General features: G+C 38.1%; 1 protein-coding gene across 1 annotated transcript in view; it reads right to left on the bottom strand.

The window, feature by feature from the left end:
* PCDH15 (protocadherin related 15) overlaps window positions 1–14489 on the bottom strand; it is a 711887-nt gene that overhangs the window by 342191 nt on the left and 355207 nt on the right. The window contains exon 5 of the mRNA XM_075025448.1: window positions 12394–12459. Coding sequence (XP_074881549.1) covers window positions 12394–12459 — 66 coding nt within the window. The remainder of the gene's footprint in view (window positions 1–12393; window positions 12460–14489) is intronic.

Below are 14489 nucleotides of genomic sequence, written 5' to 3'. Positions count from 1 at the left end.
CTTGCGAACAGAGCTCACTCTCAAGGGCTTCCTCTGGTCATCATCTCTTCAGTACGTGCAACCAATATCACGCCCCAAGCCACCATCAGAATTTGAGCACATGGATCATTCCAACTCAATCAAGTAAACACTTCCAGCTGAGTGAAAATATTTCTTAACAGTATTAGCAAAAAGATGACATAATAGCTGCAGCGTCTGACAAGTCCAAATTCATCTTCGTTCACATGGATAGAAAAAAAATCAATTTATGCTTTCATTGGATTAGTTGTAAACATTGCAATTCAAAAGTATACAGAAAGGAGTAACATGTGATTACCATACACAAGACTGAGTTGAACAAGAGGTGAATTTTGTGTGAACTGAGACAGTTCAGCTCAATAGAGCCCAAGGGGGTAAGAACAGATGATTCTGGGATCAAGAGTAGCTCAAGTGCACAGGAACCAGCAGAGCCAGGGCTTTCAGGAACAAGAGCACCTGCCCAATATAGAGCTCAAAAGAGCTAAGTGAAGAAGTAAGAATGGATTCTGAGCTACAGGGCAGGAACCCTATTGTTTGACACAGAACACACATAAAAGGCCACTCCCCAAAAGGCAAAAGATCCATTCGCTCTGACATCAGTGGCAGATCTTTGCCAGTGGCATAAGAGGAGACCTGAGCTCTCAACACTGCGAGATCACCATGGTAGTCACTATATTCACATTACCTAGAGCAGGGCCAGCTGGGATATTCAGAACCGACCCAGGTTTCATCTGTCCTAGAAGGTGGCTGAGGCAGGCTCACCCATACCCATGAACCTTATATTCCTGCTTTGGACACCGTTTCATACTTTTGTGAAACTCAGCAAAAATATTTCTCCTCCCGCCCCTTGCTACCAGATGCTTAAATCTATTCCTGGCTCTGCCACTCATTTGTCTTGGCATTCACATAAATGCCACCAATTCCCACATCAGGGTAAAAGAGTTGCTTATAGGAACAGGCAGCAGAGAATATAAAACAAGAACAGCTGACTTGTTGGTGGGTAGTGTAACAGTAATAGATATCCATTACAATGACAGTGACATGCTCCGGGGAAGAGATTTTCTTCCAGATGAGCAGCGTGCCAAATGTAAATCATGTTTCCACAAGAGGAAAGGTTTCACAAAAGGAGAACTTGGCAAGAATTAAGTCACGCCCATAAAAGCAGTATTACTTAGTGAAAATAAGGCAGATAAATATCTAAATGCATCAACTGTCTTATAGGGCTGACCCATACATGTTACTTCTGCTTCTAAAAGGATTTTCACAGTACCCACTTTTAGCCATGACAAAAGGAAGTGAGTGAAAACAGTATTCTGTATTCAAAACCATACCATGGAAAGAAGTTCCACTTATGGTTTGAACGCACTGGGAAGAAGGGTTTCAAAACAAGTTTCTTTCAAAGTTTACCGGTGCCCCCTCTTTGCTTACAAGGAATAGAAAAATTGAGCTCCCTATTAATACATGTCAGTTAATAAAGAGTAACTCCAAAAATAAAGTGATACCAAAAAATTTAACACAAAGCACGACATACTGTTCTGGCAATTACTACCAGAGGACTGATCACAACAGTCACCTCCCACTCCCCAGAGGAAAACTGATTTTAAGCAGGCTTAAAACATATTAAATACTCTTATTCTTGCACTGCTTTACTGGAACCGTAAAGGAGATGACAGTCAAAGAATATTACTAGTAAAATAACATTCAATGTGTCAAAATTATATGAAAGTAGTAAGTTGTTGAAATATGCAGTTCTTCATTTGCAAAGGTAAACTGACAGCCTGGGAATATGAATAGATTGAGTATCATAATTTGAATTATTCCAAATACTCAAATGGTCAAAGATGAGCTGTTCAGAAAATTTTATATCACTCTGAGGAGAATTTCCATTAAAAAAAGTGAATCTCAAATACATTTTGAAAAGGCCTCGGCATTACAGAGCATAACCGTTATTCACAAAAATTATACTTACCACAAAATAGGGTGACATTCCCAATTTTTGTCATTTTAAACATCAATACTAGGGAAGACCTGTGGTCTTGCCTGATCTGCTAATTACTCCTACAGTTATTCAATATTTAGTGAACAAAACTCAACAGTTTGCAGTTGAATTAGTGCCTGTGGCTACACTGAGACAGTTGCAAGTTGTCAGCACAAGAAAGATTTCAGCAGACACAACTTGAGCCAAGACATGACACCTGAATGTGTGCACAGACAATGCAATGAAAAACAAAATAGTTTTGATGACTACATACAAGTCCTAAGAACCTACAGAGGTAGATGAGACCGTTAACGATGAAAACAAGGGGAAAAAACCCCTCTCATCCCTGAAGGTAATTTAAGGCCATCTATTTCACCTCCTCCCAAGAGCACCAATACCAGGGTAGGATATTCTTCTAGACACTTGACAGCACAAAACCTTTTTAAATAATTCCAACTCTATCACTTACTGTATTTTCTACCCTTAAGAATAAATTAATCATATAATAATAATAAATTAAACTTCTTTTCTCCTGTACTTCCGCCCCAAATTATCTCCTGCTTTTTACACTTTGATTTTTTTCTTAAAAGGACATAATTAAAAAAAATTACTGAAAAAGGAGAATTGTAGAGAACTAACAAAAACTCTGCTTAAATACTGGCCACTGCTGATGTCTGTGCTCATGAATAGAAGTGGAACAGTACACTCATCCACTTTACAGCTTCTTCAGTCTTTACACATTTGTCCTCCATGAAAACACGTGAGTGTGAATTTAAATCTGTGGTATTAAAAATAGCATTAGACACCAAATTGATTCATGACTTTTCAATGAAGTTGTTAATACCAAAATCCTAAGAATGTATAATTTCAGAATGAAAACGAACAGGCGTGAATGAAACAAAAATAATTTCCATAGATTTAGGCCTCTTCTCCCATCTCATGAATTTATAAACTAAATCAAATTGTCAGCTAAGAAGTGATACTTTCTTGCACTAGTTTACATTTTGATTTGAACAACTTAAGACAGTGAGTTGAGCACCAACATGTATGAGCCAGCTGCTAACATGAAGAACAGGAGGAATACCACAAATACAAGTTAAAAAAAAAAAAATATTCCATCTTGTTGAAGACATTTGTTAGTGGAGTATAAGAGAATTTTCTAATTTCTAGTTCTTACACTTACCCGTCATCTGCTCGACTCTAAGCCTTCTTACCTGACAAGAACAGCAGCTATATTCTTCCAGGCAATTTACCTTTTCTTGAAATATAAATTTGTTATGCTCTGATAATATTCGTGTTGCTGCATTTAATAATGATTCTTGGGACAGCTGATTAAGACCAAATAAGCCTTAGTCTTAATTGACTGGATCTCTGAATACAACAGAAGGAAATTCTATCTCTGGCTATCAAGTATTGAAGTCACAACAGAAAAAGAGGAACAGTCTAAAAGTACATTATTAAGCTGCGGCATACTAGCCAATTTTCCTCCATGATGGAGAGATGTGAGGACAATACTTCAACTAGAGCATTCAGAAAATCCTCGAGTGTGAAGTTCTGCCAGAAGAATAAACCAAGTCAGCTACAGCTGGGTCTCTCTTGATACGCTTGCACCCATCCTGCTGCATGCTTCCCATCTCATAGTCAAGGAGCACAGCAGTAGTCAGTAAGTCCCTTTCTCATGCTATTGCTGAAAACTTTTCATGGTTTGTACAATGTCCCCAGTGGATTTCTATGGCCCAAACTAACTCCTTTCTCACAGTCTAACCAACACACTCCTTAATGGCACAGGAATGCCCTGAATGATCCAGAACTAGAGCCAGTACTTGCCAGGGCTGTGAACACCAAGCTGTGGGCTTTCTTTTCAGGTGGCCTCAAGATCTGACTGTATCTTCAGAGCCACGTCTAGACTCAATCTAAAACAGCCCATGCAACAGTTGTTCATCTGGATGACTTAGAGAAGTGTCATCAGGAAACATCTGGGCTCCCAAATCAGTCCGGGTGTGGGAAGACAGGGTTGAACTATACAGCACTCTGCAATGCAATCCATTCAGGCTTCAGCCCTTAGTAGCAGCCCTAGCTCGGTGCAGCCACGCAGCATACGCAAATCAATACAAATCCACCCCTCTTGTGAAAATTTGTCCAAAACATTCTGAAAGGGTAACTTTTATCAGAAGTTACTTATTCTGGCAGATACTAGATCTAATGTATCACCTTTCTTCCTATATAAAAACATAAAGCCAGAATAAACTCCATATTGTGTGCCCTAACTCGACAAAATGTTATTATGTGCCTGGGCCTGATCCAGATCAGATTTGTATTGCTGGCTAACCTCATGCTGCACAGACCAGGTATTAATGATCACAGAATAGCATTAGCACACACCAGTTCGGAAAAGAATACTGATGCTTAATGCTACAATCATATTAGCCATCTAGATTGCATCGGCGGCTAACTGATATCGCTAGACTGAACTGCAATTCTCAGCCGACAAGTATCTAGAGTTATTTAAACATTCTCAGATGTACACATGGGACCTGAGAAAGTGGCAGTATCTGTACAACATGAGCAATTAGTTTTACAACAGAAGCAGGGTTGGCGGTTTAGAAGCAGGGTTGGCGGTTTAGAAGCAGGGTTGGCGGTTTAGAAGCAGGGTTGATTGCACTCCTCTTTCCCTTGTACAGCAAGATAATATTTAATTCAAAGATTTATTTACAGGCCGCAGTACCTTAACTTACACTTTGTCATATATATATATGCAACATACCACATCTCCATTGCTACAGAAACCAGATTCCAGATTGGTGAAGATATATTTGAAAAGGAATACTTTCCACAGCTGGTGAAAAAACATTCACAAATACTTTAAGAAGCTGTAAGATTGTCTAAAGATGTGAGAAAAATCTATGTCTGGACACATAGGCATATAGACAATTGCGTAACTTAGATTAGAAATCAGCTGAAGCAGTTTCTCCCCAGAAACGTTTCACAGGAATGGTAACAACATATAAGCTAATGATTTGATTTTTTTTTTCCATTATAGAAATGCAATTGTTAACTGCTACAAAAGAAATAGTGCACCAAGAGGAAGTTAAATGCAAAGAGTCCTCAAACTGCACTTAGGGGAAACCAAGAAAAATCAATACAGAATTACAGTACATTATAGTATGGTCTCTCTTCCATTTCCACATCCACACAAATATACCAGATTTGAAAGATGTTTTTCTCAGAATCACTTGAAATAGTAAAACTAAGATTACTTTTATTTCATAGTGCTACATAAAGCTGATTTTTGAACAATAGGAAGTAATAGGTGAAAATAAGTTATTTTAAAATCAAAGATTGAGAGGCTCATAAGACAGTAAACTATAACTTACAAGACTATATAACTTCATAAATTCTAACAGCTCTGTGCAACATGCTAGCACCTGTACAGCTTAAAAGAAAAATCAAGTCCTCCCTCCTCCAGCAAGAAACCCAGAGCTAAGGCTGAAAGCTCTGCTCTGTTTTAGTCCTGTTAATCCCCATGGAACAGCTTTAAGTCTTGTTGAGGTGCTGAGTACACAAGGCTGTCTTCAGCTCATCTTACTTGTAACTTCCACCCCCCACCTCCCATTTGAGTGTCAACTGACTCATTTCCAGTAAACAGAGAGCTAGTGCAGACAGTGCAACAAGTCAAAGGAGTGAGCCTTATGCATGATATAAAGATTTACTAGGCCTACAGACACGCGAACATGCATGCTCCACGTGGAAACCTTCTATGGAAACAGCTACTTCACCAGGCTTAGACTGTTGCCTCCCACCGGTGATGTCTCTGGGACAGCGTGCTACACTACCACAAGATGGATCCGTTACCTCCCTTCCTTCCCCCACTGCTTCTTTTCCAAAGGAAAAGGGGAAAGCAGGAGTTTGAGACACGCTGTTTTACTTGTCAGAATAGAAACTAAATGTGAGCTTTTAATTAGATCTACATGACCTCGCAAAATTTTACAGAACAGTCTTCTAACTTATCTTGGTTTGTACGTTTGCCATGCACATGTAAAGAGAGTTACGGGAACATACAGGACACTAGCAAGTTGAAACTCCTTTACACGTTTGACACATCTCATCTCAGCCTGCTCTCCCTGCTAAGGCTTTACAGGGCCAAATGCCAAGATTAACCGTTGCAGATTTTAGTTTCGCTACTTAGAACTCAGCAGCTCTTAGAATGTAAAATAACACAACACTTCTCACAATTAAATCCGAGTATTTGTTGAAAAAAACCACACTGGGTTGCAGTAACACAAACACCTTGAGTGGACCTGAAGTGGACTTTTGAATGTTTAAAGAAAAACATTACATGGTATTTTAAACCAATTATGTAACCTTGGTGGCATGTTCAAAATTCAACTGTAAAACCACAAAAGCCTCAGATAAAAGAATTTCAAAACAGCAATAATATCAGAGATATCATTTCTGTAGGAAAGGTGTATTTGAAGAAATCAAGACACTGAAGCACCTTCTCATCCTTCAAGTCATTAATTCAACCATTTTCTGAAACAGAAGGGAAAAGTAGGAAAAGACCATAGAGCTGCAACTCTTAAGAAGTACTATTCTCAATACACCTGTGTTCAACCACAGCAGCTTTCCAAATCAGAAAATGGTATTTTGCTAAATCAATTCTTCCCCTTAGCCAAAATGTCTTTAAGGCAGCTGGACTGGAATCAGCATACAATCCAGAGAAGAGATGGATAGAGGACCCTTAATCTTTAAGGCTCATTAGTTCAATTCAAGTAATGGCTGTTTGGAAGCCAACACACACAGTCCATAGGAAACATATTAGACACTTAAGCCCGTCTCAGAAGAGAAGCTACAGATTTTGTGCCTCTAGAGACATTTTCGTCAATCCCTGTCAATTGCCCCTGAAAAACAAATTAAAATAGTTTGGTACAGCACGGAAATATGCAGTGACATTGTCAATGTGCCTTAGTAATCAGGTCCATTCTTCCAGCATGACATACAATGAAACTGAAAATAAACTGGTCCAATAGTAGTGGGGAAAAAACCCCACAGCCTGTTTTCCTGCATACTTGTGCCCTATGTCCTATGTAATCCCTCATCGCAGGGAGTTATTGATGGGGATTTGTAGAGTGATCACACATCCTCTGCCTCTCCAGGAAGTCAGGCTGACAAAAGATTGTTGCCAAGATCGTAGGAAGATGAAAAGATATAAAAATAATACCAAACCCACATACAACCATGAAAGCTCATTCTGGCGCTTACCTGTGTTTGCATAAATACCAAATATCCCCAATGAGCATTAGGATTTATGTATGGAGAAGAGAGAGAGATCATGTAATTTGTGGAGACAGTCCAACTATTCATTAGCACTCTATACCATCATGAGGGCGGGGGGGGCGGGACAGGGGGATGGGACACGACCAGAAAAAACAATATAAAATCAAAAGTAGAACAAAATTTACTGATTTACCTAGGATAGGCAAGAACACAAACAAAACATTCATAACTACAGAGTTTTTCTTACGAATGCGTTACCAAGACACCAGTTCATATTCTTCCTCATATTAGGGTAGATCTTTCAAGTTACACTGATCTCTATATTGGCACCTGGCTAGCATACTGGCTATTAGCTAAGTATATGTATAACTTACAGGCCAAACAAGTCATCTGTTAAAATTTGAATAGTACTTGCCCGTATTCTATTAACTTTGTAGCTATCCCGAAATAAAACACATAAAGGCAAATATCAAGCAAGCGGGTATCGGAGGTACAGTTATTCTGTCTGTGCACCCTTCTTGTACACAAGGTCACCCAACCTCCTGCCAAGAAGCCTGCAACACTGCAGCCTGCTTGCTCCCTCACCCCAACCTCTACATTTTGTTCCAAATTCTATTTTAGTTACATCTAGCAAATCTTAATTTTGCCTCTTTTAGAAGTCATTTTCCAATAGTCTACTTTCCATTAAAAACCCTTTTTAAAGATTCAAAGCATTTCGGTATGCTCATCTTAAGAAAAAAAAAGCACAGGCAGCTCTACATGAAGGCCCCCAAAAACCTGGGGTGCACTTGCAATGGAAGTCTGAAGTATGCAGAAGTCTCATTTGTTCAGTCTTTAAAACAAGTTAAAAACCAAGTCTCAAATTCAGTAATGAAAAAAAAAAAACCCATGGGTGAAAATAACTCTCTGCCTGTAAAAAAAAAAACCCACCTGTACATCTAGAAGAATTAAATTTTGCCACTAATATGATCTCAAGTACTATCACCCAGTCAGTTAAACAAAGGAGAAATGAAAAAATAATTCATCTTAAGGTACTCATGTACCTTAAGAAACGTAAAGTTCACCCCTTCTAGGATTCTTCACAGGAACACAACTATAATCTAACATACTATCGTATCTAAATTACTTGATATAAAGATATATTAATCCAGTGGTGGGAAACTGTCAAATCCTAAATCTATACTGATCTCGCAAGGAGATCTTTAAAGGTCAGACATGGTAACTCTGTATCTGACTATGAAAACAAGGAATAGTTATTTTCATAAAATATTTTTATTCCCTGAGATTTGCTGGTCTCCAGACTTTTTGTAAATTAGAAATTATGGAACTCAGTATGCTGGGGATCAACATTCAACACAGTGGAACTAAAGATATACTTCTAAAAAGCAGGATCTGTGTACTGGATGAAATGTCACACACAGGTGTTAACTCAGCTATTGTTTTGAGATCTTCATTCTAAAACCTTAGCAGAGACAGTCCAACATCAACAACAGACCTTTGAAAGCTGAACAAGAATAGGTGGATTGTTTCTCTGCATCTATTGGCAATTCCAATACAAAGTTTGTTTGGTCATTGGAAATGTTGTATAACATAAATCTGCATATCAACCAAAATGCCTATCACTAAAGCTTTGCTATTATTTTTAACAACTATATAATGCCAATTTTGAGATTGAATGGCAAATTATTTGAAATAATTTTTCATAAAATATTCTACTGAATTCACACACACAGTAAATACATACACTCACCCCACTGATCCTGGCATTAATATCCATGATTTTTACTTTCAGGCTGCATGCTCTATAACAGCAGCAATATCCAATCCTCGTTCCAAAGCTCCCAACATATCAAAAACTGGTAATAAAACATTTTCTTATCACAACACACTGCTTCAGCTGACCTTCCTTATTACCCTTTAATTCCTCTGTTTGTTCCCTTCTCAAGATTTTTACAGAAGTTTTTTTGGTGGCAAAGCTGTTTTGACTTATTTATAACCCCTTACCATTATATGGGTTCATCGTCTAATGCATAGGAAGGGTGAAAGGCTACAAAAGATGAGCTCTGGTAGCCAAACCGTTTCGATTGACTGTAGCAGGGGTCATTCTGTAAATCTAACCGAGGCCCTACTGGTGATGAATCAGCTCTCAGTCTACTTCTTTCACTAGTCATTTCAAGCTGTAGCTTAAAATACGTAAGGAAATTGGCCAAGGACAGTGCTGCGGAGCACAAATTGACACTGTAGCCAAAACAAAGTGTCACACAAATGGAATGGTACTCATCAGGATACAATAGTGGCTTGCATAGAACCAAACCATCAGCACATTAAAAGAGCGTAACTAACAGTAGCATATTGATATTTTGGAACACTGATGGCATAGCCAGACACTACTTATAAACATCTCATGTAAACATGTGGTCATGACCACAGAGAGGTAAAAAATAAAATAAAAAAAAAAATAAATGGGGGCAGTTGCATGCAGAAAGCATCCAAGTAACAAAGCATTACCTGATCAGTTAGTCTCCTAATTCCCCTATATATATATATATAAGCGTGCACGCACGTCTGCGCATGGATGTGTACTCATACACATTCATTTGCAACAATACCTGTCATTCGGCACAGATCCAAATTTGACTCTAGCAAGCTAAAGCATTTGCCCTGAACCTGAAGACATCTGGATGGGCGTACACACAGAGGTGGGAAACAAAATCTGCTGGTAGCTGCTCCGCGTCCTTTGCTGTGACTATTTTTCTATTTTAAAATATCTACATTCAGTTTAAGCAAGACTCATGGAAAACCAATTAATATGAAGTACACGAGTAGTAGCATTGACTCAACCGCTGAGCCTCCATGCTGTACTGAGATTTCACCTTCATTAATTTCAGTCATGCATGGTAAGTGGGGAGGATACAACTTACCACTTCAACAAAGGCAGCGAAAGGTTTAAGGACATTTCAACTCAAGAGCTGGCTTCCCAGGGGATCCATTTACTTAATACATATTGTGACTTACAGATGAGGTGTATCACTTCCATTAACTACAATGCAAATTGAAGTTTCTACTTCCGATTTGACTACTTTAATGGGGAGTTAATGGTTCATAAGAATTCATAGCAAAAGAGATTAATTAATCATTGCAGACACATGCAAAACTTTTAGGAAGTTCACACCTCTCCCCACCATACTCAATTTAACCATCTTTCTTGCAGGACCAGTTACATTTGAACAGAAATTTGAACTTTCTAGTTTTTAGCAAACACCAAATCAAGCATTAAAAAGCTGAGGAATAAAGTTTATTATGCCATTCAACTAGAGAGCTGCAAGCTTCTTGTTTCTCTAAATTTTTGTTTATATTTCAGATTACTCTATGGTCAGCATCTAGCCTTAGTTTCAGCTGTTGTTCCCACAACATTCTCCAGATAAGTAACTCGTGTGCTGTAAGCATGTAAGAATAAAGTGCTATAAAACATGCCAGTAGTACCTATGTATACTCAAGAATACTGGACGACTTCCCAACAAGGTGATACAGGTACAATTATTTCATAAGCATCAAATCCCAAGACTCCTTCTACAGTATATTCATTGAAAAAAGATAAAGAAAAAAAACCACAGTATTGATTCCAGACCCTTCAACTATTTAGGTATCATATATACCAAACTATTTTAACGATAGTTGACTAATATTGCAGCACAAATTACACAGAGAAGTCCTGCTATTAAAGAGTAAGACCTGTCATGGATATTGTAATGTCATACCATTTAAGCACTCTGAAATAAAAAAAGACTCCTTTTTTTTTTCCACTTGATATAAGCATGATATAAACATGATAGAGTTTTCTATTAAAATTAACATTGCACTGTATAAGTTACTTTACGGCACTCGGGCTGCATTACAAAAAACAAAGTAAACAGGAAAAAAAAAAAAAAAAAAAAGAGTCCTGCTCAGCATATGGACACAAATACGAGGGGAATTTCATTTTACTGAGACCAATCATCATTTTTTCAGCAGACATGATTGCAAGAAAAATCAGCACAGGAGGAAGAAAACAGCCTGTTTTTAAAAGCCACTCCAGTACCAATTAACAGAGTTCTTCGGCACATAGGCATATTAACAATTAGGTTTTTTGGTTCTCTTACCAGTAAAACCTGCATATGCTTAACCGTCTGACCTTGAGTAACTCCCAACAGCAAGCAGTTCCCCCACGGACAACAGCAGAGAGGTTCCACCAGCATGAGCTGGACTTTGTTCACCATTTCAAACACCCACATATGATAAATCATAACCACATGCAGCACACAACTGTGCCTAGCTTATGAGGTTAAAAAAAAATAAAAGTCACAAAGGAAAAATCAGGGAAAAGTAGTAACTTGGTATCAGGAGTAACAGCCACCTGTAAAAAGCACTGACTAACAGCATAAAGCACTTCATCATATTACAGTATGCTGCATAAATGCAATACTAAGACTACAGATCGACAGTTTGAGTACTGTATGATTTGACAGGAAAATTCAAAAAGAGATTAATTTTCTTTTGAAGTTTCCATGACAACTTGCAAGCAAGTTCTGCCATTTCAGAGGTACCCATACTTATGTTATTAAACTTAGAGCAAACCAACAAGCAACCTCCTAAATGCTGCATGTGAAACCCAGAAGACAGCAACATTAACACTCCTACAAAGCTTCAGAGAAAAGTTTCAGCTTTCCCTAAAAACAACAAAAACAAAGACTTACCAGAACTTTGTCCTCCAGTAATATCATAATGACACAAGAAGTCAGACAGTAAAAAATAAGCTGGTGTATTAGCAACAAGGGAGCTAAACTACTGTTGTATTACAAATAATTGTGGTCTAAATACTTGTTTAAAACTAAATGCATATTCACAAGAGCTATCTGCAGTCAAAGACCAAAGTCATCAAAATGTGTAATTTTCAGGAAGAAATGACACCTCTCAGCATTTTGGGTCTCCGTCACCTTTCCACCCGCAATGCCCGTTAACAGGTTTTCAGAGACCAGCCCTCGCTGCCGAGCCGGACACGCCACTAATCCATGTGTGCTTCTACACCCTGATCAGCTAACACAGGGGAACTAAAGGGGTATCGCGGAAAACCGAGGCGCACTCACCATTCCGACTTTCTTCATCAATAGGCACTATTGTGGCTGGAGGACCTGTTCTGGCCAATTTGCAATCTATAAAGATGAAAAAAGAAGTTATTTCTAATTCCAGAAGAATAATCTTGGGGGTTTTGTTGCTGTTTTTTAAAACAAGGCAGCATATTTGCTGTACTGAAGACAAGTATTCATTAAATATTACGTATGTATAGACTACAATTGTTAGCTAAGCTACACTCACAGAAGATCAAAATCTGAGCTGTTTGCTTATCCCTTACTCAGATACTTTATAAAGCAAAGAAAAATCTGATAGCAAAGGATTTAACATCGCAGACGCTGACTCATATTTAAAATAAATACTTAACAGCAAAAACTTAATATGGTTTGTTCTGTTATCTCTTATGTGAGCCTTCCTTTCCACGTCATGAACACACACACCCCCGGATCGCTGTCACATACCAGCACAATACAGTTTGACGGCTACACTATAAAACTGTTCATGTCTTGCTCTAAATACCACCAGTGATCTCAGTGAAGCAGAAGTCCTTCAGGTCAGAGATCATACAATGGTAATTTAACCCAAAGAAGTAACACAGGAATGATTAAAAGGTATAAATCGTAATTAAAGCTTCACAACAGAAACAAACATAATTTGCATTTAATTGCAACAAAAGGATCTAATTAAAGAGAGTGAACAGAATTTTAATAATGTTCTAAAGAAAATAAAAATTAAAAACAGACGAGCAATGTTCAGGAAGTTACATTTTGCCATCTTACCCTCATATTGCCAGTCTGGAGTCAAAAGTTTAGAGTCATCAATGGAAGCAGAGCAGAATAACGAAAGAAAATAAGTAAGATTTGGTTGGTTTACTCAAAAGATAGGTTCAAAGACATAAAGCAGTACATGCAGAGCTAGCAAATGCATAGGTGTAGTCTTAAAATATATAAAAGCATGTATACTACATGTGATGACTATATTTAGTGTAGGAAACCAAATTGCTCACAAAATAGATGAAGAACATTACCTCTTTAGAGCACGCAGAAATAAACGTTAATTAAGAAGTGCTTTTCATTTTCAAAGAGCCTCACAGTACCACTGAAACCGTGTGATAAGAGAGAACCATTCTCCCCCCCATTTCACCATGGAGAACTGTATATGAGATTACAGTCCACATTTTTAAAGGCATTTAGACTCTCCTCTGATCCTCCAGACATGGCCCCAGCCACATGGATGGCTACACCCCATTTGGAAGAAATGACAGCTTCTAATTGGTTTCTAGCCAAGGAAAGAAATGCTGGAGTAGCACTGTTTGTTTGGGGGTTTTTTGAGAGGCAGGTCTAAACACTTTACACAAAAGTCCCAACAGAAAATCATCTGTAAATTAAACACAAGAGCAAGCAGAGGTAAGATGCTATTTCCCAGCTTACAGTAAAAATTACACATTCATTGACTTCAAAAGAATTGCGCTGCAGCTAATTACAGACTATAATTACCCCAGTGCAGACAAGACCTATGAAGGAAGATCAAAACAGTGAAGCTTTTTTTCAGATCTCCGTTTAGGTGAAGCCTCTAAAGGCCATCTGCATGGCACAGTGATTTCCTCCAGCAACAGCTTTGCTATTCAGCTGATGAGTTCAACTGCAAGACCAAACTTCTAAACACCAGAGTAAGGATTGATAGAACAGCATTCCTTGAGGCTGTTAATATTTATGAACAGCCTGAACAACACCTGAATTAATACCAATGATAATACAGTCACAGTGAACCGTAATTACTTTTTTTTTTTTTTTGGAAAGACAAAGAGGCAAACCTTGCTCTGAAGGTAAAATACAGAGAGCTTGTGTGGGTACCCACTCACTTGCCCTCCTTACAGTAGTGACGCTGCTTGTAGAGTTTCACAAACCCACTTCATTTGCTACCTTAAGCAGTCTAAACAAAGTTGTTAAAATTAACAAATTCTCAGTATTTATTCCTTTTATTCTTACATGCTCTAGTTTGAGCATAAATTGAATATTTTCTGTTGATAATTTTAAAGCTTTTTGTTTTGAAGGCATTACCAGAGCAAACAGATCATCTGAAAAACTATGTCTGTCATTTCATTGTAGTT

Source organism: Buteo buteo, chromosome 4 (assembly GCF_964188355.1).
Source record: "Buteo buteo chromosome 4, bButBut1.hap1.1, whole genome shotgun sequence".
Classification (NCBI taxonomy): Eukaryota; Metazoa; Chordata; class Aves; order Accipitriformes; family Accipitridae; genus Buteo; species Buteo buteo.
This window is presented reverse-complemented; position numbering and strand designations above follow the sequence as displayed.